The 25,798-nt window shown below is 44.7% G+C and overlaps 1 protein-coding gene across 3 annotated transcripts in view; it reads right to left on the reverse strand.

Annotated features, from left to right (window-relative positions):
* The window catches only part of LOC106610193 (serine/threonine-protein kinase DCLK2), a 72,941-nt gene extending 47,807 nt beyond the window's left edge, over positions 1-25,134 (reverse strand). For all 3 annotated transcript variants that reach the window (XR_006770778.2, XM_045722746.2, XM_045722745.2), the window contains exons 1-2: positions 24,091-25,134; positions 17,041-17,396 (exon numbers count right to left, since the gene is read on the reverse strand). Coding sequence is in view for 2 of the 3 variants with exons in the window: in XM_045722746.2 (XP_045578702.2) it covers positions 17,041-17,396; positions 24,091-24,493 (759 nt within the window). In the remaining variant the exon portion in view is untranslated. The remainder of the gene's footprint in view (positions 1-17,040; positions 17,397-24,090) is intronic.
* Between the last annotated feature and the right edge of the window lie 664 nt (positions 25,135-25,798).

Below are 25,798 nucleotides of genomic sequence, written 5' to 3' on the forward strand. Positions count from 1 at the left end.
CATACGAGCGATGGAAACTAGCCATCTTTTACAGACTACATGACAGTTCCATTCCCACTAACAATGACACCTCCGCTTCTCCCAGGGGGAAAAACGCTTAACTGCTACAGTAGACTTTATTGGTGCGCTATCGTATCCTGCGGCATTTTGAAACGCTGTTGGGATTTGCTCTCTATTACCACTTAGAAGATTTCCCCTGAGAAAACAAAAATGTCTACCTCTTTATAAGAGCTCTAGGTAGGCTAGCTGGATGCGGCTGTCTCACACACACACACGTGCACACGCTCTCTCGCACACAAACACAGTGTGTAGGTTGTATTTCCTTCAGTTCCTCTTCCTGTAAGGATAAGGAGAATGAAAATGCTTGGTCTAAACGAGCAAACCAGCACATGGGGAGATTGGGGCCTACAGGTCACCCTCCGTGGATATTACCTCCAAATCCTCCATGTATTTATCTAATATGTCATCACTGTCCACAGCATCCCCAGATTGATGATATTCATCATATTCCCACGCCTTACATGTACCAAATGGATTTACATTTATAGATTTATCTAAGGTTAAAAGGTTCATTCTGGGAGGGATTGTCAAATGTTGGTAGACCTGAATTGGCTGTCGGTTGCTTTGCTCAGTGGGGAACCTTAAGAGGGGAAGGACACAGGAGAAGCAGTAACAAGATAAGCCACAGGAGGAGCAGGTATATGTCGATGTGCCCTTGAGTAAGGCACTTAACCGTAATTTGCACCGTACTACTATGGCTGACCCTGTAAAACAACATTTCTGGTGTACACACACACACAGTTGAAGTCGGAAGTTTCCATACACTTAGGTTGAAGTCATTAAAACTCGTTTTTCAACCACTCCATAAATGTCTTGTTAACAAACTACAGTGTTGGCAAGTCAGTTACGACATCTACTTTGTACATGACACAAGTAATTTTTCCAATAATTGTTTACAGAGATTATTTCACTTATAATCCACAGTATCACAATTACAGTGGGTCAGAAGTTTACATAAACTAAGTTGACTGTGCCTTTAAACAGCTTGGAAAATTACTGAAAATTATGTCATGGCTTTATAAGCTTCTGATAGGCTAATTGACATCATTTGCGTCAATTGGAGGTGTACCTGTGGATGTATTTCAAGGCCTACCTTCAAACTCAGTGCCTCTTTGCTGGACATCATGGGAAAATCATAAGACATCAGCCAAGACTTCAGAAAACAATTGTAGACCTCCACAAGTCTGGAAATTGCTCCCAAGGATGAACCAAACGCCTGAAGGTACCACGTTCATCTGTACAAACAATAGTACGCAAGTGTAAACACCATGGGACCACGCAGCCGTCATACCGCTCAGGAAGGAGACGCGTTCTGTCTCCTAGAGATGAACGTACTTTGGCGCGAAAAGTGCAAATCAACCCCAGAACAACAGCAAAGGACCTTGTGAAGATGCTGGAGGAAACAGGTACAAAAGTATCTATATCCACAGTAAAATGAGTCGACGTAACCTGAAAGGCCGCTCAGCAAGGAAGAAGCCACTGCTCCAAAACGCCATAAAAAAGCCAGACTGCGGTTTGCAACTGCACATGGGGACAAAGATCGTACTTTTTGGAGAAATGTCCTCTGGTCTGGTCTGATGAAACAAAAATATAACTGTTTGGCCATAATGACCATCGTTATGTTTGGAGGAAAAAGGGGGAGGCTTGCAAGCCGAAGAACACCATCCCAACCATGAAGCACGGGGTGGCAGCATCATGTTGTGGGGGTGCTTTGCTGCAGGAGGGACTGGTGCACTTCACAAAATAGATGGCATCATGAGGGAGGAAAATTATGTGGATATATTGAAGCAACATCTCAAGACATCAGTCAGAAAGTTAAAGCTTGGTCGCAAATGGGTCTTCCAAATGGACAATGACCCCAAGCATACTTCCAAAGTTGTGGAAAAATGGCTTAAGGACAACAAAGTCAAGGTAATGGAGTGGCCATCACAAAGCCCTGACCTCAATCCTATAGAAAATTTGTGGGCAGAACTGAAAAAGCGTGTGCGAGCAAGGAGGCTTACAAACCTGACTCAGTTACACCAGCTCTGTCTGGAGGAATGGGCCAAAATTCACCCAACTTGTTGTGGGAAGCTTGTGGAAGGCTACCCGAAACGTTTGACCCAAGTTAAACAATTTAAAGGCAATGCTACCGAATACTCATTGTGTATGTAAACTTCTGACCCACTGGGAATGTGATGAAAGAAATAAAAGCTGAAATAAAATCACTACTATTATTCTGACATTTCACATTCTTAAAATAAAGTGGTGATCCTAACTGACCTAAGACAGGTGATTTTTACTAGGATTAAATGTCAGGAATTGTGAAAAAAACTGAGTTTATAGTAATTTGGCTAAGTTGTACGTAAACATCCGACTTCAACTGTATGTGTGTGTATATGTGTTATTTCATAGTTTGGATGTCTTCACTATTATTCTACAATGTAAAAATAAAGAAAAACCCAAACAGTCAAAAGTTTTAATAATAGTGAAGGCATCCAAACTATGAAATAACACATGGAGTCATGTAGTAACTTTCAGACCCCTTGACCGAAGGCACTGTAGATACATAGGTGGAAGAGAGGGTCTGGAGTGGTGATGCTGCAGGCTGACTAGGTTGGGGGAGGGGAGAGTCTTTACCTCCCCCTCTCCCTCCCTTCCTGTGTCTCATCCCTTGGCCTTGGCCAGATCCTCATCTGTGCTCATACAATTCTGATGATGTAGTCAGGTCCATCATAATGGTCCTACTGGCAGCCATTCACTGTGATAATGATACACTGGTGCCATAATATAGCCAGAAATATTACCAACGGTTGCTGACTGGGGGGGATAATAGAACCATGTGCTGTTCATACGCTGTGAAAAAGTTGTAAATGAATACGGCTACAGGTGTGTGTGTGTGTGTGTGTGTGTGTGTGTGTGTGTGTGTACACATGCATGCTTTCTTACAATCCCACAAGGGGGGACATCGATTATCAAAATCAGCTCCTGCAGTGGACTGCACTATACTGTAGCTCCTACAGCATCTCTCCATCTATTTCCTTCCAGAGGCCAAATGTCATTGAAGTTAAGCGGGAATAAACAAAATATTTCACTCTACAATGTTTACAGGACAGCTGGCACTTTCTTTCTTCAATCCCACCTCCTGCCAAAGAGCTCCCGTTCTTTCTTTCTCCACACGGCTTTGAGATGTAAAACAGAGAAGTTTCTCTCTCAAAGCAGCAGCTGATTCTGTTGGCCCTGATGTAGCCCAGGGGATATCAATTAACATTCATCCAGGCTAGCAGCTTAGCAATCAAGTAGAGAGAGAGAGAGGGCTGGACTGAGAGTGCATTGTGTTTACAAATGGAGTACCCAAACAAGCTGCACTTTAACCCCCTACACACATAGGCACGCACGAACACACACGCACTCCCTCAATTTATAAGTCTAATTACCCAGTGATGGTCAGGGCCCTGGTTGGGGAGCTAGGGGAGGGTGTTGGTTGGCAGACCCCTACAGACACAGACATTGCCTGGGACCAACGATTTGTTTGTTTGGAGGAGGAACAGATGTCAGGCTGGGCTAGGCTGTAGTCGGCTCGTGGGGCCGTCCTTCATGTGTTAGCGCTGGTAGCTTGTTAGCGCTGGCTGCTAAGCCCAAGGGTGAGGCATTTGATGGGCTTTTTGAGACGTGTCTCTGGGGCTTTGGGTTCTAATACGCTAGCGGCTACGCTAACCGTACAAGGCTCTCATTTGAAGGATTTATGATGTTCTTACACAGCCAAAACAGTGTGATAGCGTTAAAGACTTAGAATCCAATGTTTTGGATTAAATACTGAATTTAATTATTTGGAGGGGAAACTTACACTTGAGAAAAGAGAACCCGTTCTCTCTGACAACAAAAGCATCCACTTTACTATAATACAGAGCTTAGATAAAAAGGACACACTGAAATGGCTCAACTCAAGGCCATGCCTCTCACCCTTCACAGGACACATCAGGCGTAATAGTGAGTGACACCATGTTACAGCCATGGGGGGACAAACAACAATACCTCATCACTGCCACACAGACACACACAGACAACCCCCTCCAGAGTCTGCTTTAGAGGGAATCACAGGAGACACGCCCGTCCAGAGACGTGAGCATGGGGAGCATCTCAGAGCGCGAAAAGCAGCTTAGCTGGAGGAGAGAGGCTCTGTCAGAGAGAGGGCAAGTCCTGTCAGATTATCCAGACAAGTCTAATGTAGAGAGAGTTCACTTGGCAGACAGGCAGAAAGGACAAGGAGAAGTGGAAAAGCAAAACCCATAGATTATGTCGTTAACCATTTAACTGCTAAAGATTTAACATAATCAGAAGTTCTAGGTATAAGCATTGCTTATTTACTCAGACACAACAGTTTGATGACTTTATAAAGGCATGAACTTAAAAATATGACCAGAAATCCAGAGTAATATTTGTAGTTATCTGAATAATTTTCATTCAGAACTCAAAATCAAATTATATTCCACTGACTGAATAGCGGTCATTGAAGTGGACGGCATCCATTATAGTCCAATTCTGTTCTTTAAGGGTAAGGATTCAGGCTTCTGCAGTTATTTTTTTATTTCACCTTTATTTAACCAGGTAGGCTAGTTGAGAACAAGTTCTCATTTACAACTGCGACCTGGCCAAGATAAAGCAAAGCAGTGCGACACAAACAAGAACACAGACTTACACATGGAATAAACAAACAAAGTCAATAACACAATAGAAAAGTCTATATACAGTGTGTGCAAATGAGGTAAGATAAGGGAGGTAAGGCAATAAATAGGACATAGTGGTGAAATAATTACAATTTAACAGTTAAATCTCTAAATTGACACTAATCTAATTTTGATAGCCTTTAGAAGCCAAACAGAGTTACTATTATGGTCATAAAACACAGTAGATAAAAAAGGCCACTCGTGTACTACAAATACATCCCAGTAAAACCCCACAGAACACTAAAGCAAAGCAGTGCTCTTCTCAAGGCCATGCCTCTCACCCTTCACAGGACACATCAGACGTAATACACTACCAGAGAACACTACCACAGTACATACCAGTACAGAGATATTGTATATTGTATTACATGTAGAGGATTTGACAAGACTACAGTTACAGTAGACAGCAGGCCACAGTATGGTCTGAGAGAGAAAAGGCCAATGGCCGGTTTCCTGTCTGTTCCAATGGGGCCGGTTTCCTGTCTGTTCCCTTATCCCATGCCAGAGAGGGGCTGGTGCCTGGTGGTTTCATGAGCAGGTGGCAGGGACTGTTTTAGCTAAACTCTTGATCTCCGCCTGGTCAGGGACAACAACTGTTGGGGGGAAATTCCCAGCCGAGCATTGCAAGTATGATACTTCATATAACATAATGTGCAATCAGTCAAATGTCAATGTCTGAGTATTTATATGACTCACTTATGGTAAGTACACTTATGGTAAGTATTTGTAAACACAAGGTTATACAGACAAGTATGGGATCATGCTGGGATGATGTCCTTTAAACAAGATATTTACAGCCATAATGCCCCTACATTGACCTCCATTTTGAATGCATGTTTTGAATGACACAGCATCATGAGTGTACATCCTGTTCTGCGCCCAGCTCTGATTAGATACACACCAGTGGAGGCTGCTGAGGGGAGGACGGCTCATAATAATGGCTGGAATGGAATCAAACACCTGGAAACCATTTTTATTCTATTTGATACCATTCCACCTATTCCGCGCCAGACATTGCCATGAGCCCGTCCTCCCCAATTAAGGTGCCACCAACCTCCTGTGATACACACATAGATGGCCTTTCCTAGGATCTGCCTCACTGAATCAAAAGGACAGTTACTCAGCTATAGGGCCATGAATGCCTCCCCATTAACCTCCAGGGATTATCTGCTTTTAAACAGTCCCCATCGATCCTCCTCAGTGACAGAAAACCGTTGTATTGGAGTTCTCATTCAATGGAGTCGTGTAGGATGTGGTATCCTGGTATATGCCATTACATGCAACAGAGGAGCCCCAACCAGCACTCTATCAAGACTGAAAGGGCTGATTATATGTCAATATAAATCAACCAATGGAGTGGATCATTACGAAAGCATGTGACAGGAAGAAGAGCGATCCCTCTCAGGAGTTGAACATACAGTAGATGGTCTGAGTAACTAATGGAGAATGACCTTATCATTAACAACCCATACTCTATGAGTTACCAACTCAAACTCATCAAAACAGCTCAGAGAGAGTGGAACAATATGGGCCTTATCAATTTATAATGAACAACAAGAAATTACAGCATCTTACGTATGAAATATTGATCTGCTAAAACTCTAAATGAGGAGTGTGCATCCTATCCCTCAACGATGGTAGGAGTTACTGTAGGCTCCATTCATTATACTATACAAATTGGTGAGATGGCTGTAGTGCCATTGGCTGCCAGGTATTTTTAAATGGTGTTTATTAAGCACATGAGCCATCCCTCAGAGCTCCACAGGCCTGGGCTGCTGTTAGGGTTGTGTACTGTCCTTTGAGCTAGCCTGGGTCCCATACTGTATGTGCAGTAGCCAACTCTTCTATCGTTGTCATGGTTATAGATGGGTTGGTTGTTTAGCAACAAAACCGACGCGTATGCAACTATGGGGCAAAACAGACGGGGCTGGCTTAGATTGTTGACAACACGTAAACTATATTTCGTCTCCAATGTTTACTGAAAACATAAATACATTTGCACAATGAGCACGTGTTGTCTCTCAAATACATTGTTACAGTTGCTAGCTAGTGAATTTGAGCCATATTAGCATAGACGTGACATCAGTCAAAACAAGACATGGTATCCAGAACAAGATAAAACTAGCTTACGACTCCCCACATGGCAGCTTCTTGTTACTAGCTATCTGGACATCCAGAATCACAACACACGGACTTCTGCCCCATTGAAGCGTGTGCATTGTTTGTGACGTTGTCAGCTAACCCGTCTATAAGTAAATGCAGTAACCCATAGTTTCAAATGGAGCGCTGCCATAACAAATTGCAAGCAGCATAATAACAAAATGCCATAGACCTGACAGTAATTTAACTGAAAGCTACAGACAAAAACACACACTTAACATTCTCTGTGAGCGAGAACAACTGTATTGTTGGAGCCAACCCGTTTCATTCATACATTAGCATAATCGTGTCATTTGCATATGCCTGGCAGCTCATATACAAAAGAAACAGGGAGATTGGAAAGAGGTTTCCCTGTGAAATCCCAAAGAGAGTCCACACCAGACAGCCCTGCAGCGCTCGTTTGGATTTACCACCGGCCTCTTCAGGCAAATCCCCTGTGACATCATCAGTGCGCGTCGCAGTCAAACCGCCCGCCACATTGCACTTCAAACAGCCCTGGCGAGTCGCCTGCCTGAAGCGGTCCCCAAGGACATAGTAGGAAAGGCACTCCCTCTTTCTCTCACACCCGGTCTCTCTGCTTCATCTCTACACAAAACAGGATTCCTCCTCTCTCTCTGTCTAGTGCCGACAACACTGAATGTTGACGGATGAATGGAGAAAACGTCCCAGTCAACTTGCAGCTGTGTTGCATCATCATTTATGAAGTCTTAGCCCATAGCACAATCAAAACTGTTTAAGTGATCCATGAAGGGATAAGGACAGACAGAGTCAGTAGTCTTTTTGTCACAGACATGGGGACTGAATTAGTAACGGGGTGGATATCTAAATGGGGCATTCCCAAGGATCCATCATGCTGTAGCCTATGATTGGCAATTTTTGAAAGAGCAGCCATGTTGAGTACCAGAGGGAGTAAGCGAGACCATCAATTCAGAGGTGATGGCTGATCTTTTCAGTCATCGCTTGTTTCTCCTCTCGTTCTGTCTCTGTCGTTCCATCCCTTACTCTGTGGATGGCCGAGTAATAAGCGGCCAGAGTTGGACTGAAGGGGTGAATCACTGATCATGTACCTAAAACATGCTCTCTCTGGGCTGAAAATCAAGCTTGGTCAGCCATTTCTGGTCCAATACTGCCATGTATTTCAGTTTGTGCTGCAAGACTGGTTCATTGCCACAAAACAAAAGCAAGCAGGTGCAGATACTGCAAATGTCTACTGTACACATTAACTGTCTTCTCTGTCAGAGAGAGAGAGATTAAAATCATCCAGACCCTGCCTCTCCTCCTGATACAGAGCCTCCTCTGAGTAGAGGCATCAGTATATTGGGCTGGCCGGCCTGACTGTCTGAAAGGATAAGGATCCTTATTTTTCATGAGTCACTTCTCTGGCCCGTCCGTGAAGATTCCCGCCGGCTCCGGGAATCTGTCAGGAAAGAAGGGTCAACTGTGTTCTCTGCCAGGACAATATTCAGAGTTCAGATAGAAGGAATGGGATTTTGGGGGATACTGCTTCTCTTTTCTTTAGCCTTGTCTAGCACTGAAACCTTCACTGCAGCATTAGATGTCTCAATGTCTTCTATGCGAACAATCCTTTACAAAAACTTGACAGGCATCATGATCCTGCCGTTCTCAAAGAACCCCTTGCCTAACACCTCTCAGCAGTGTCATAACCATTGCTTGTGAAATAAGAGGTCCAACCGTTAAAGCTCTGTAAAAAAAAAAAAAAAAAAAAAATCAGACTGCATTTCAATACAGATTTATCAGAAAATCCACTTATCTTTAACAACTGTGGAACCTGACTTCTAGGAAATGTTCTAAATCCACTCCCCCTTAATCCATTATGATGGAATCTTCTTCCTCAGATGAGGCTAGCAGCATTTATATCAATCTAAAACTAAAGCACCTGATGGGAAATTAAATGCATCATGTGTTCTTCATCACTAGCACATTAGGTTTGCGTCCCAAATGGCACCCTATTCCCTATGTTGTGCACTACTTTTGACCAGGGTCCATAAGGCTCTGATCAAAAGTAGGGTGCTAAATATGGAATAGGGTGCCATTTGTGACACACTGTAGATGTCTAGATGGAAATACTAAATAGGACCATACAATGCTGTCAAAAAGTATTTGCCTCCTTTCTCATTTCCTCTACTTTTGCATATTGTTGATACTGAATTTTATCAGATCTTCAACCAAAACCTAAAATTAGATAAAGGGAACCTGAGTGAACAAATAATACAACAATTACATACTTATTTCATTTAATTCATAAACAAAGTTATGCAACACCCAATGCCCCCGTGTGAAAAAGTAATTTCCCCCTAATAACCGGTTGAGCCACCTTTAGCTGCAATGACTCCAACCAAATGCTTCCTATATTTGTTGATCAGTCTCATGTTGCGTGGAGGAATTTTGGCCCACTCTTCCATGCAGAACTGCTTTAACTCAGTGACATTTACACCAATCTAAACTAAGCTGGGGGGAAGTGCAAAGATAAAGTTATTGATAACTAACACTGCGTAATCCTGGACTGCTCGTTTCAAGTCCTGCCACAACATCTCAATTGGGATTAGGTCTGGCCATTTGTTACGTTCCCCAGTTTCTGTGTTGTAGTTTGTATATTTGTTAGTGTGTTTCAGGTAATGGCTTCCTGAAGTTCTCCAAGCAGCTGATTGGTCGGCCCCATTGCTGATTGGAGAGCTGACCCCGCCCCCTCGTCAGGACGCAGCTGTCTCAATTAACAACCCCAATATAAGCCAGTGTGCTGTTGCTCAGGGAGAGGGGAGACAGAGATGATTGCTGAGAGACAAGGCTAATGGCTGAGGGTTATAGAATGTTGGTTGTTTCCAAGAATTTTGGTATGTACTGTGTCCGTTGTTGCTGAGGGAGCTGATTGGTTGTGTGTGTCAATAGGATGCAGTGTTTTGATTGACTTACATTTGTGTAATTCTGTTTCATTTGTTCCCAGGGGGGAAGGGGAAGGCACCTAGGGAGTGTTTAGGCAAGAGGCCCGCGGGCATACATATACCCGTAGTAGTTTACTGTCTATGCACACTAGGAAAGACCTGGGCGGACCATCCCCTGTATTTTGGTTAGTGCACCAGGTGGTGCTAGTTAGGTAAGTAGTGGGTAGGCAGGTAAGGTAGGAGAGGGGGTTTTGATATTTAGTTTCTTTGCTTTGGTTCCGTCCAGCCCCTTTTCCCCAACCTTACCGCGTGAAGGAATAAATTCCCTGTTAACGGTATTCTCTGCCTTTGTGTCATCCTTGCTCACGCCTACACTTCCCTACCATTTCACAACACGGAGAGTTAAGTTGTAGCAGGGTGTTGCGTTCCCTCTTTCTAGAGGCGTGCGTAACATAATGGGGGCTCATCCGGGATCCCATTAAAACCCCCTGGACCCTGCTGCACTGAGCTTTCTGTGATTTGTGAGTAAAGGGTGACTAGTTTAGTTTGTGGTTAGTTCAGTGTTGAGCGTCATAGCATTAGCTATTTGTTGGCTCTTGTGTTTGGTGTAGTAGTTTACAATGGCTACTTTTGATGTACAATCCTTTTTGGATAACCCGTCGTGGGAGGTGTTTAATAAGTGTCGTAAAAGTGATTTAATGACCTTGGCTGACCATTATTCATTGTCTATTTCGCACAATTTAGTTAAGGCGGAGGTTAAGAAACTAGTGTTAAATGTATTGTTAGAAGAGGAGGTGCTTGTGTTACCGCTGCCTGAACCTACTACCCCTGTAGGGGATGTTGCTGCTCCTGTAAGCCCGTCGGTTTCTGAGACCGAAGGCGAGGCTAAAGCTCCAGCCACATTGCCCCGTTTTGATCCGCTCTCCCCACTGTCAACTGGTGATGCCAGAAGGGATGTCCGTTCTATACAGTTTCAACTGGAAGCGGAAGAGAGAGCCCAAATTAGGCGAGAAAATCTCCAGTTAGAAATCTGTAAAATAGAGGCTGAAAAAGAAAGAGAACAGCGGCATTTGGAAATCTGTAAAATAGAGGCTGAAAAAGAAAGAGAACAGCGGCAGATGGATTTCAAAATGCGCCAAATGGAATTGGAGGCAGAGACAGCGAGGCTAGCCTTTGTTCCTACTGTGCCTGTTAGTGAGTCGTCCTCACCAGCTGGAGCTTCCAACACGTTTGACATTAGTAGGCAGATTGCCTTAGTACCTTTGTTTAGAGAATCAGAGGTTGACTCCTATTTTTGTGTGTTTGAACGTATAGCCGTAGCCTTGAAATGGCCTGAAGAAGTATGGTGCTTATTACTTCAGTGTAAATTAACTGGAAAAGCCCAAGAGGTTTTATCAGCGCTACCTTTGGAAGATAGCTTGAACTATGAAGTGGTCAAAGCTACCGTTCTTCGTGCTTATGAGCTTGTGCCTGAGGCATACCGACAGAGATTTAGGTCTCATAGAAAGTCTCCTAGTAAGACTTATGTGGAATTTGCTAGAGACAAGGGAAATCTGTTTGATAAATGGCATGCTGCTAGTAAGGTAACTGATTTCAACTCTCTCCGGGAGTTAATTTTGTTGGAAGAGTTTAAAAATTGCTTACCCGAACGCATTGTAGTATACCTAAATGAACAGAAAGTATCCTCCCTGTCAGAAGCGTCTGTGTTGGCAGATGAGTTTGTGTTGACGCACAAGAGTGTGTTTTCGGCTCATACTGAGAGTAGAGCTACTGAGTTGCCTACTTTTAGTCCCAGTCGGCCCACAGTATATCAAGCACGCCAGAAAAATGAGCGTCCCTGTTTCTATTGTCATAAAGTGGGACATGTGATTAATGATTGCTTCCTACTAAAACGCAAACAAGGGATGCCTTTTCGTGCCAAGCCGCCAACAGGTGTTGGGCTAATTCGTACTGTTGTGAGGTCTGAAACAAAACAGGTGCCTCAGAGTAAATGTAGTTTGAAAGTCTCAGTACCCGACCGCAGTTACGAACCGTTCATTTTTGAGGGGTTTGTGTCCATAGCGAATGACGAAGCATCTCAGCGTCCTGTTAAAATCCTTAGAGATACAGGGGCGGCGCAGTCATTTATATTGGTTGATGTGTTGCCCTTATCCGACAATACATACTGTGGTTCCAGTGTGTTAGTTCAGGGTATTGAAATGGGTTTTGTCCCAGTGCCGTTGCACTTTGTGAATGTACACTCTGAGTTAATCAGTGGAATATTCAGAGTAGGGGTACGTCCTAAGTTGCCAGTAAAAGGTGTGACCTTTATAATGGGTAACGATATTGCTGGAGGAAAGGTAGTACCCGTATTGGAAGTGTTGGATAAAAGTGACCACTCTCTCTCTAATGAGTTGGCACAGAGTTATCCCCATGTGTTCCCCGCTTGTGCTGTCACTCGTGCTCAGGCAAGACAAATGGGTGACGTGATAGATTTGTCAAAAACTGTTTTGTTTAAAGAAGTTGATCAAGAGGATGGGTTGTGTACTACCTCTAAGAAGCTGATCACCTCTGACAAACAGCCCGGGGGAAGTGAAATCGCGCCCCAATTACATGACATTCTTTTGACTGTCACCCCCGAGAAGGTGATTGAATGTCAAAAGGGAGACATCAGTCTTCGCAAGTGTTTTGCTTCGGTAACTTCCATTGAGGAAGCTAAAACTAAAGAGACTGCCTACTTTATGGAAGCAGGAGTTTTGATGCGTAAATGGGCAGCTCATGACACCGTTAGTGACTGGAGTGAAGTGTGTCAAGTGGTTGTTCCTACACCATTCCGACAGCAGGTGCTGTCACTCGCCCATGACCAGGCGTGGTCCGGACACTTAGGGATCACGAAGACTTATAACCGAGTCCTTCGACATTTTTTTTGGCCAGGTTTGAAGTCTGACGTTGTCCAATTCTGTAAGACATGCCACGTATGTCAACTCACTGGGAAAGCGAATCAAACTGTTCCACGTGCGCCGCTCTGCCCGATTCCTGTGGTGGGGGAACCGTTTGAAAAAGTGATAATTGATTGTGTAGGTCCATTGCCGAAAACCAGGTCAGGTAACCAGTTCTTACTAACAATAATGTGCAGTGCTACTCGATACCCAGAGGCTATTCCTCTACGGACAATAACGGCTAAGACTGTGGTGAAGGCATTAGTGAAGTTCTTCTCTACGTTTGGACTCCCTAAAGTAATCCAAACTGACCAGGGATCCAACTTTATGTCAAAGCTGTTCTCTAGTGTGTTAAAGACGCTGTGTATTTCCCATCAGGTCTCCAGTCCGTATCATCCAGAGAGTCAAGGGGCTCTCGAACGCTGGCATCAGACGCTGAAGGCAATGCTACGCAAGTATTGCATGGATACCAGTACTGATTGGGATGAGGGGGTGCCCTTTGTCTTATTTGCTATTAGGGAAACAATACAAGAGTCCTTAGGGTTCAGCCCTGCTGACCTTGTGTTTGGACACACCCCACGGGGTCCGCTAAAGGTTTTGAAGGAGCATATCTTATCTCCTACACCCAGTAGCGCCCCTAAAAATGTGTTGGATTATGTCAGTAAGATGCGGGAGAGACTGCACGCTGCAGGTGCATTAGCCCAAAAGTCTCTCTCCTCTACTCAAAAACGCATGAAGTTGCATTATGACAAAAAGGCTGTTGGCCGTTCTTTTGCACCAGGTGATCAAGTTTTAGTTTTGTTGCCAATCCCTGGCTCATCTCTGTCAGCACGTTTTTCTGGACCATATCTTGTGGAAAAGAAACTAAGTGACACCAATTATGTGATAAAGACCCCAGATCGGAGGCGTTCTTCCCGAATGTGTCATGTTAACATGCTGAAAGCATATTATATGCGTGATTCTCCCAACAGCTCCTCAAGAAAGCCTGTCCAGCCCGCCGTTTCCAGTGTGGCTGCGGTGGTGCTGAAGCCTGGCTGGTATCTAGAGGAGGATAAGGAGGATGGGTTGGAGTTACGCCATACGTTACAGCAGTGTGAACGCTTATGTAATTCAGAGATGCTGAAAAAGTTACCGTCTCAAATGGAACATTTGGATAAAGACCAAACTAAGGATCTTATCTTATTGATAAACAGTTTTCTCACTGTGTTTCAGGATGTTCCAAGTCGCACGTCCATCTTGGAACATGACGTGGATGTGGGGGACGCTGTTCCTATAAGTCAGCATCCGTACCGGGTTAATGCAAAGAAAAGGGAGGTAATGAAAAGTGAGGTAGCTTATTTATTACAGAATGACATGGCAAAACCCAGTAACAGCTCCTGGAGTTCCCCGTGTATTCTTGTTCCTAAGCCTGACGGTACGTCTCGCTTATGTACGGATTATCGTCGAGTAAATGCCGTTACAAAGACTGATTCTTTTCCTCTACCTCGCTTAGATGACTGCATTGATAGAATTGGCTCTGCTGCTTACGTTAGTAAATTAGATTTGCTAAAAGGTTATTGGCAGGTGCCTTTGACCTCTCGAGCTTCTGACATCTCGGCTTTCGTTACGCCAGATAACTTCGTACAATATTCTGTGATGCCCTTTGGAATGTGTAATGCACCTGCTACTTTTCAGCGGTTAGTTAACATTGTTTTTGCCGATGTACCAAATTGTACTGCTTATCTTGACGATGTGGTAATACATTCGTCTACTTGGTCTGATCATTTCGCCACCTTGAAAAGTGTGTTTCAGAGGTTGGCGAATGCTTCTTTAACCCTCAATTTGGCCAAGTGTGAGTTTGGGAAGGCTACAGTGACTTACTTGGGGAAACAAGTGGGACGAGGTCAAGTGCGCCCAGTAACTGGCAAAGTGGAAGCAATTGTTGCTTTTCCTGCTCCCACGACTCGCCGCCAGTTGCGCAGATTCCTGGGGATGGTAGGTTACTATCGTACTTTCTGTAAGAATTTCTCGACGGTAGTAGCTCCCCTTTCATCTCTGCTTAGTCCGAAGGTACCATTTAAGTGGTCCCAGGACTGTAACTATGCTTTTGAGTCCGCTAAAGCGCTACTTTGTAGTGCCCCAGTGCTTGCCACCCCCAACTTTGACAAACCTTTTAAGTTGGAGGTAGACGCTAGTATAGTGGGGGTGGGTGCGGTTCTCTTGCAGGAAGATGAAGATGGAGTGGATCGACCCGTCAGTTTCTTCTCCCGTAAGTTCAACTCGTGTCAGTCAAGGTACTCCACAATTGAACAGGAAACGCTGGCTTTATTGCTAGCATTACAGTTCTTTGAGGTATATGTGGGTTCCAGTGCCTTGCCTGTAATGGTCTTCACGGACCATAATCCTTTGGTGTTCTTAAAGCAAATGTACAATCAGAACCGCCGCCTTATGCGGTGGGCTCTGATTGTACAAGGATATAATGTACAGATAGCCTATGTGAAGGGCTCGGCAAATGTGGTTGCCGACGCTCTATCACGGGTTTAGTAACTGGGGAAGCGTTGATTTTTGTTATTGCAAACTGTATGTTTGCATTTTTTGTGGTGGGCGTGTTACGTTCCCCAGTTTCTGTGTTGTAGTTTGTATATTTGTTAGTGTGTTTCAGGTAATGGCTTCCTGAAGTTCTCCAAGCAGCTGATTGGTCGGCCCCATTGCTGATTGGAGAGCTGACCCCGCCCCCTCGTCAGGACGCAGCTGTCTCAATTAACAACCCCAATATAAGCCAGTGTGCTGTTGCTCAGGGAGAGGGGAGACAGAGATGATTGCTGAGAGACAAGGCTAATGGCTGAGGGTTATAGAATGTTGGTTGTTTCCAAGAATTTTGGTATGTACTGTGTCCGTTGTTGCTGAGGGAGCTGATTGGTTGTGTGTGTCAATAGGATGCAGTGTTTTGATTGACTTACATTTGCGTAATTCTGTTTCATTTGTTCCCAGGGGGGAAGGGGAAGGCACCTAGGGAGTGTTTAGGCAAGAGGCCCGCGGGCATACATATACCCGTAGTAGTTTACTGTCTATGCACACTAGGAAAGACCTGGGCGGACCATCCCCTGTATTTTGGTTAGTGCACCAGGTGGTGCTAGTTAGGTAAGTAGTGGGTAGGCAGGTAAGGTAGGAGAGGGGGTTTTGATATTTAGTTTCTTTGCTTTGGTTCCGTCCAGCCCCTTTTCCCCAACCTTACCGCGTGAAGGAATAAATTCCCTGTTAACGGTATTCTCTGCCTTTGTGTCATCCTTGCTCACGCCTACACTTCCCTACCATTTCACAACACGGAGAGTTAAGTTGTAGCAGGGTGTTGCGTTCCCTCTTTCTAGAGGCGTGCGTAACACCATTCCAAAATGTCATATTTGTTGCTTTTTTGCCATTTTCATGTAGACTTAATTGTGTGTTTTGGATCCTTGTCTTGCTGCATGACCCATCTGTGCTTCAGCTCACAGACAGATGGCCTGACATTCTCCTGTAGAATTCTCTGACACAGAGCAGAATTCATGGTTCCTTCTATTAAGGCAAGTCGTCCAGGTCCTGAGGCAGCAAAGCATCCCCAAGCCATCACACTACCACCACCATGCTTGGCCGTTGGTATGAGGTTCTTACTGTACAATGCAATGTTTGGTTTTCACCAGGCATAATGGGACCCATGCCATCCAAAAAGTTATACTTTTGACTCATCTGTCCATAGAACATTATTCCAAGAGTCTTGATGGTCATCCAGGTGTTCCAGGGGCTTTTTGGTACACTTGAGTCAACGTTTTGGATGAGAGGGGTCCCATTATGTCTGGCCAAAACCAAACACTGTATTCCAAACAAAGCATGAAGTTTGTTGATTAGGTCGACTCTCGTGGAGATACTTGTAGTGCACCATGGGGTTTGTGTTGATTAGCGATAGTATAATGGTCGAGTGCTGATACAGCTGAAACTCATAAATCATGAAGCATCTATGCTATAGATAAGACCTTTGGCCAGAGAACTCAATCTGGATATCCCATCTGGTACTGATTCCCATCTCCAGTACAGCGTTGGGTTTAACCTAACATACTCTAATATAGAGTCCCTGAAGTATCGTTATTCATTACTTGCAACAGCAAGGTTGAGGGTTTGATGCCTGCATGGGCCACATATATTGAACCCAACTGTTTGTAAGACATTTAGGAGAAGATAAAAAATGGCTAAATAACCATATCATATACCTCAGGATTGGAGTTGAGACCCTGTGCTATAGGAAGTAACCATGTTGTTGCATTTACAGAATTACTACCATCTTACCTGTTTTCCCTCCAGTGTGTAGAGCCGTTTGACCGCCCCGGAGTCCAGCTTGATGGCGTCCGTGATGTCGGTCAGCACCTGTTCGAAGGAGTGGGCCGTCTTCTTATTCAGCAGGATCCTCACAGCCTTCCTGGGCTTGACCCCGCTGCGGATGACCGTCACCAGCTTGGGCTTGATGAAGTCTCTGGTGCCGAGGCTGGCCTCGCTACGCTGCAGCTCGCCCTTTACCAGGGTGCTGAGGGAGGACAGGGAGCGGGACTGGCCGGCCTTGATGCCCACTGACCAGTTAGGGTTAACGTTCTTGGTGTAGTCCACTCGGCGGTAGGGCTCGTTGGAGGCACACACGTAGCTCTCACCTAAAGGGAGGAAGAGGGGAGAGCTAGTTAGAATTTAAGCTTCTTTAAAAAATATATATTTCATAAAAATCGTGGAATCAACTGTTTATAAAAACTGCTATCAAATCCATCAACTGCTTATCAAATGTAGGGCAATTTAGTTATTGAAGCTACAGTAATCAACTCCATTGCATTTTCCAGCTCTGAATGCTACTTTACAACTGTCAATGGATAACCATAATTTTTTTTTAAAAACATTTGTCATTTTACATTTCATACATTTTTCCCCCCCTCTCTCTCCGTACTGGTCCCCCATGGGAATCGAACCCACAACCCTGGCGTTGCAAACACCATTCTCTACCAACTGAGCCACACGGCCATGACTAAAGGAGTGTTAATTAGCCACATGACTTGGAAAGTAACTCTAGTTGGCTTGACTGTGGATGACAAGGAGTTAAGGTTCCCCAGTGGAAACAAAAGTCACATTGAGACGGAGGCCAGCCAGTCAGCGTAACTCAGCCTTCTCTGTGAGCTCTCTCGGCCTGCCGCATTGGACACTCTCCAAAGCTAAGTATTTTCCTTTTCCTTGCCCGCATTCCATTGTAGCAGTTAGCAAAATGTGTTTGTGTGAGCGTTTCCCCTCAAGCCAAGACCAGATTAATTTGACGACTGAAAAGGCTGATAAATGGAACCACAATAAGGGAAAGAGGAGGATGTGAGGGTGGGTGATTGTGTTTGAAGGCGGTTTGTTGGAGGACAACACATGCAGGATTTTTATTTTCACATTCTGGGCATGGCTAACCTCTAATCTTTCATCATGGATTTTACTGTTTGTCACAACACTAATGAAACCACAGAATGGCACACTGTAGCAGCATGCAATATGCTACGCATGCAACGAAGTGAACCCATATTGCTGCCTTTAATGTCCTTGCTCTGTCACGACATAGCGCTATACTTGCGTATCTGGCCTTTTACCAGTTTAAGCTCAAGGCACCAATCGATGACAACATGACTGAACTAAGAAAGATGAGAAAATGTTATTATGTGTAAGAGATAGAGATGTGATGCTAAATCACACTAAATGAACTAAGAAAGGCGAGAGAACATTGTTATTGTGCGTACAAGAGGGAGAGAGGGGAATCTGGAGGACCTGAAGGGGAACGAACAATGAATGAACAGAATCTATCCATCTAGAATCGTATAGAAAGCTTACAGAAGCTTAGGTAAATTTGAGTTTTTTTCCTAATGCAGTCAACCTTGCTCTTATTATTTGATAACCAAAACATCTTATTCTCAGCAGTCAGTCATCCAGGAACAGGAAGACAACAGTGAATGAGTCACCTAACGACAGTGGAGACAGAAGAACAGCTTGCTTAAATAAAGGTGTCATCCGTCAGGGAAAGGAATCACTTGCGAGAGTGGTGTGAAGACGATGTCTAACCCTCCAGAATAGCTCAATACCCAGCATTATTTTCAAGACCCATGACTGAAAAAGATGAAGATCCTTTGGTCATAAGACCACCAACACCACGCTGAGATCAACCTAAACCAGGACCATCGACCTGAGGTTTATATCAATCTGTCTTCTCAACTACAACTCTACCTTTTCATGTTGGACATTTCAGTATTATCTACTGCTCTTCTCATGGTTCCTCTCATTTGCTTTAAGACAAAGAAAAAGGGATGGAAAGGAGGAGGAAGAGGACAGAAGGAAGGAGAATTCCGAGACAGCGAGTCCCACGACACCTGGATTTATTCATCTACCAATTAACCAAAGGCTAATTAACGACACTAGGCCACAGCTGGGGGACCCGAACAGATGAAAACAGTGACACCAAATGAGACCCGGAGCCATCATCAATTCAGATCAGAACGCCTGGAGAAACAGAAGTGGCCTTCTGAAGGGGGCTCAGGGGTGACAGTCCCTAACACCCCTGGGGACGAGAGGGGGGTCTCAGGTGCAGCATCACCAGAGAGGTTAGCGGACCCTGGGTGGGTGATACCCTTCAGTGGCCCTACAGCGGGGACTCATGTGGACCCCAGCTGAGATCCCAGCCCCTTAAACAGCTCCCTAACCAAACACCAGCTGGTCACTATGGAGGAGAGGGGGCAGATCCATCAGGGTGTGCGCTGATCCATCACTGAGCAAATACACACAGGCGCCATCACTCAGTGGGGTAAGTGAGAGGTCATGGATTGAGAATGTTTTTGTCTGATGTAGTCCCTAACACTATGGTGTCATCTAAACAAGCAATGTTCTCCCATGAGTGAAGTCTGATGTTGAATCAATCAGCTTATTACATACATTGGATCTTATCAAAGGACCGACGCGGGTTCAGGTGCATCATAATTCACCAGTGGGTTGAAGATATCCCTCTAGTGAAGATATCCCTCTCGTGGTCTGGGGGCTCTGATTTGGCAAAGTGGGTGGGGTTATATCCTGCCTGGTTGGCCCCGTCGGGGGGTATCGTCGGACAGGGCCACAGTGTCTCCCGACCCCTCCTCTCTCAGCCTTCAGTACTTATGCTGCAATAGTTTGTGTCGGAGGGGCTAGGGTCAGTTGTTATATCTGGAGTATTTCTCCTGTCTTATCCAGAATTTAAGTTCTCCCTCTCACTCTGAATGATCGGCTGTGAAAAGTCAACTGACATTTACTGCGGAGGTGCTGACCTGTTGCACCCTCTACAACCACTGCGATTATTATTATTTGACCCTGCTGGTCATCTATGAACATCTTGGCCATGTTCTGTTATAATCTCCACCCGGCACAGCCAGAAGAGGACTGGCCACCCCTCAGAGCCTGGTTCCTCTCTAGGTTTCTTCCTAGGTTCCTGCCTTTCTAGGGAGTTTTTCCTAGCCACCGTGCTTCTACATCTGTATTGCTTGCTGTTTGGGGTGTTAGGCTGGGTTTGTGACATTGGCTGATGTAAAAAGGGCTTTATAATTACATTTGATTGAAAGTCCTCCTCAAATGGCACACAATCGGTGTAGCATAAGACCACTATCGTGGTTTGGCTTGGTTTGGATCCAATCCAATGCCTCACTGTCATTTCAATAAGCACACTACAGCAGAGACAGTGTGGTGGATGTCACAGGGTAATCCCATCCAGCCAGCCATCCATCCATCCATCCATCGATCACATATGAATTAATGAATGAATGAATGAATGAATGGGGCTTTATGAGGTTCACACAACAGGCTAGGCCAGTAGTCCTCAATCAATGGGGCTGGGAGCACACACACACTAATCCATTTGATGGCTGAGTACACAAAGACAAGACTCTGGTGTTCGGCCTCCAGCATCTCCAGTCAAAAGGCCTCGTTCACAGCCAGGCCAAGACGCTCCTCTGACGGATTGACTGCATTCCTCCTGTCTCTGTGACCTGACCCCTGACAACAGCCGTGCCCTATTTCTCCACATCACAGCAGGAGGACAAGGGGACAGCCACTGAGGGTACAGCCGCAACCCACTGACAAAACAAGTTACTGAGGAGGCTACGATAATTAGGACTTATCATCCCGACCAATGGAGTCTCCACTGTAAAGAGGGGACTTCTTGAGTGGAACCCAATCCGTGTACTGTTTATGGAACGACTTTGGAGTCCAGTCATTGTTTTACAGTAGAAAGAATGGAATGGTTAGAGCGGTTCCAAAATAAACTTGGCACCATATCAAATGTCCAATAGGATTAGCTTAAGAGCTCAAACTCTACTCCTATAATAAGGTAAAACCTACACGGAACTCTTCATTAGCCACAGTACCTACAGTATGACCTCACAGGCCACTATACCTACTGCAGTATAAACCCAAATACCCCCAAGATGAGAACAACAAGTTTTTACAGACAGAGAAAGTGAGTTGGCCCACTTTCCTTTCAAATCAGAGCAGAGAAAGTGTGATGCCTGCCTGGAGGATTCCAGCTTCCACTCTGAACGGTTACTTGGCAGAAAACAGGCATTACATCCAGAGGTGAGGCAGAAGAAGTAGGAAGTAGTAGGCCTGGCTATGTGTTGGTGCCAGTCCATCTTCTACCACACTCACTGTCCCACGGCAGCACCCATTCTCCTTCCTGCCAGCCCAACCAGAAGTGATGCAATGTGTCTCCCAGCCACGGGATTGGGCGCTGACCTAAATCTACCACCCCATCCTCTCTGGGGACATGGGCGGAGGAATGAGTGCAGAGGCTTATATTTGGAAGGAAGGATGTCAGCTGAGAATAAACAGGGGGATGAGAGAGGAGAGGGGGATCAGGCGAAAAGGACAGCGGTGAAGTAAGGACAAAACACAGCCTATAGCTGGGGGTGCTGACTAACGGGAGTCAGGAGATAAGCTACAGTATACAAATGAAAAGACAAGGCCCACACTCATCTCTCTTTGCTGTGGATTGATTTGAATATGACAGCGCTACCGTGGTGCGATAACCGTAACCTTTCACGCTAAGACAGGATCGTAGAGAGGTCACAGGTCAGACAGCAGAACTCAACACGAAGATTAACGTATTACCCAGACACCGGCCACTGCTGCAGCCTGCGACACAGAGAGGAGAGAGTGGCTCACGCACAGACAGAACCACTGTGGAGCAGTGGAGGCTGGTGGAAGGAGCTATAGGAGGACGGGTTCATTGTAATGGCTGGGATGGAATCAATGGCACGGAGTCAAACATGTGGTTTCCATACGTTTGATATCGTTCCTTTGATTCCAGTCCAGCCATTAAAATGAGCCTGACCTCCTATAGCTCCTCCTACCAGCCCCCATTGCTGTGTAGGTCTATATATAGCAAATTCTACCGAGTAGGGAGAGAGATCTACAGTAAAGTAAAGGAGGTCATGTTGAAATTTCTCAACCTTTGCATACTTTTCTGGAATAATACTCACACACTTCAGAATTAATTTGCCTTTAGTTGTGTAGGATCTAGTCGGGACAATATACATGATTGTTTATTAAGCATTTCTGTGAAATGACTGAGCTAATAAGTCATGTTGTAATATAACAACGGTATGACCTGACCATGTTCAGTTCATTGAAGGTAGTTGTATATCTTATTTGGACCATTAGTACAGTTATAATAACAGCTTCCTCTACACCTCAATGTTGACCTTTTCCATTCTCCTCCCTCATCATGTTCGAAGTGAACAGATCATCGGCAGAGGTGTGAAGGGGGTGCAGAGGGGGACACTTCCATGTTTTATGCCCAGAGGGTGAAAAATCACTCTAAGGACTGTTTTAACAGCCATGAAGCACAGAACACTGGCCAGAGCACACACTAACACACACACTGCTCTAAGATCAATGGAGGAGCGATGTACATTCATGAGAGCTGTGCTGCCTACTACTACAGCGGGTCTGTCATCTATGTGGCTCGCTCCCACTCACACACACACACACACACACACACACACACAACTACTGGGTCATGTGTGTCTCACAACTGCTTAACCAAAAAGGAAGTCCTGCTGATTCAAGACAGACTAATGACCTCAAGATTCTCAACCAAATGTAATCTACATTTTAGTCATTTAGCAGACACTCTTATCCAGAGGGACTTACAGTAATGAGTGCATACATTTTCCATAGTGGTGCCCCGTGGGAACGGAACGCACAACCCTGGTGCTTGCTCCATGCTCTATCAACTGAGCCACACGCGACATCATCTATCCTATCCTAGAGTTTGAGAGGCATGCCCATGACTCACTACATAGGTTACAATTGCATTACAGTAGTTAACCTGTTTACTGTATTTACATATGTCTTTACTGTAAAATGCCTAAGAGAGGAAAATCTCTACATGGCGCATGCTCTATAGGCCTGAATCCTACTAAGGAGGATATAATGTAGTATCATTAAAATCACTTTATTGGTAAATTGCACACAATGTCCAACCAAAATTTGACTTCCGCTTTTAACCCAACCCCTCTGAAAGACACATACATACAGGTTTTGGAGAGGTGCCCAGGTGGTAGCCCCCCACACCTGGGGAGTTGTTGTTGAGGGGGTTAAGTGACTTGCTCAAAGCCACCATGGCAGGCATCTAGGATTTGATATCAGCAACCCTCTAGTTGCCAGCTAACTTCCTAACAGATTTTTCCCATCAGACCCAGGATCTGAACCGGCAACCCTCTGGTTGCTGGCTGGCCTCTAACAGCTAGGCTACCTGCTGCCCAATGAGGCTATAATGTAGTATAATGAGGCTATTAATAATTGCTTCATTATACTACATTATAGCCTCATTATACGACATTATAGACTTATACTACGTTATAGCCTTATTATGCTACTATATCATATAATATAACTACATTATAGCCTTATACTACTATATCATATAATGTAGTATAATTGGCTATAATGTAGTATAATGCAGCTAGTATGTAGTATAATAGGCTATAATGTAATATAATAAGCCTATAATGCAGTATTAGCTAGTCTTCTTCCCAAAGGGAAAGCTGATAGCAGAATACACCTGCATATGTATGAACAAGGAGTCAATGTAAAACAGCTGGTGGAACTCTGATGGCAAGCAGGACATGAAATGGTTTATAAGATCGTATGATGAGAGATACGAGTGTCTGGTGAAATCTAATAATGAGTACTTTGGATTAATCAGCTCATTAATCAATATGCGCGAGTATTGATCTCTACCTGATCTATTATGTCATTTGTAGGACTGGGCGGTGTGTGGGGAGGGGGCCGTGGGTGACTGCTTGTCCTTACCCTCCACTAACTCGTCCAGGCTGCTGATCTTCTTGCTGCCGTCCACAGGGTAGATGCTCCGGACACCTTGAGGCAGGTTGACGTTGTCCGAGAGAGACCGGGTAAGCTCCATAAGCAGGGCGTCTAAGGACCTAAAACGGTCGTTGGACACGGCATACACCAAACCCTTGAAGTATTTGTCCCCATTTCGGTAGAACCGCACTTTTTTGGCTTTCTTCTCCGAGGTGAGCGACTGGAGCGTGCGCGTTCGGTAAAAGCTACAGTGCGCGCTGTGCGCCGGGCTGGGCACGAGACCGTTGCCTCTGGAGCCTGACTGGGATCCGGAGCCGTTAGCCCGTGATGAACGGTGCGTTTTGTCCCGTTCCTCAAAGTGTTCCCATTCAATACTTCTGCTGAGCGACATGTTCGATCTGTTTATGTTTTGATCTATCCACAGGAGAAAACAATAGCAGATGGCTCCTCCAGGCAAGCCCTATTGTCCAACGCGTTACCAAAGACAGCTGTCAAACAACGCTTTGGCAATCACTGATACAGTAATCGAGAGGACAGTGCACGTGTAGGCTAGTTCCTCCTTGCGCCGTCAAGATAGAATGTTGTCATTTTCCGGGGATACAGTCCGCTATTAATATAACTAGGGGTACAGTAGCCTGAGTTACGGTTACAATCTTACCTGTTAATAATAAGGCTGCACAATAAACTCTCGGTTATTGAAATACCAAAGGCTAAACGAAAAGGATTGCTCCAAAACTCAATGTCCACAAACATTCACCGGCAAATTTAAATGAATACCAGGTGCAAAGAGCCCAGAATTGATTGACAGTCGACTGATGCAACCGCTAGTTTACCAATGAACGGAGCCGCACAGGAAAACACTCGATTCCAAGCTATAAGAATGTATCCGGTAGAAAACAAAGGGGAAAAACGAATTCTATTTAGCACAAATACATTGCATGTAAAGCCGGTGTCCAAAATCCACAGAATCTAACAAAGCCGCATGCTTGCTACAGAAACCGCAAGCCTCCTCTTCTCACATCCTTTCTCTGACGGACGAACCGTTCAACACTAACACTGTAGACGAGAGGCCATCCCAGTCCTGTCATCCAATTCAACGAGGGAGGGAATGCTGCTTCCCCTCAGGGTCCTAACGGTAGTCGAGGTCCAGATGCAATTTGGCCTCCAAATTTGAACTTATTTGTTATGTTATTATTTCTGATGTGCCATTTAGGTATTTATGGTATTTATTTGGCAATACCATTCCCTCGAAAAGCTAAAGGAAAAATGATAACCACAACTAGGTGCTAATGACCAAATCCAGACACTCTTGTGGGTTTGAAAGTTAAGAAGCAGTGAGAGTGAGACACCCTGATTAAGTATTTTTTAGCATAGTATTTTATTAGGATCCCCATTAGCTGTTGCTGAAGCTGCAGCCACTCGTCCTTGGATCCACACAAAACATGAAACAATACAGAACATTAATAGACAAGAACAGCTCAAGGACTGAACTACACAAATAAGTGTAAGCTGATTCCCCTACTTGGCATATTTTAATGATGTCTTAGCCCACACATTAGAGGCTTATTAACTTTCAAACCCACAAGAGTGCTTGGATTTTGATATGTAATTTAGCACCAAATTTGTAGTTATAATTCTTCCTTCAGCTTTTAAATTACGATTCCCCCCCAAGAGCACCTGTGGTTGTTTTGGAATA

Source organism: Salmo salar, chromosome 08 (assembly GCF_965601325.2).
Source record: "Salmo salar chromosome 08, fSalSal1, whole genome shotgun sequence".
In the NCBI taxonomy this organism is placed as follows: Eukaryota; Metazoa; Chordata; class Actinopteri; order Salmoniformes; family Salmonidae; genus Salmo; species Salmo salar.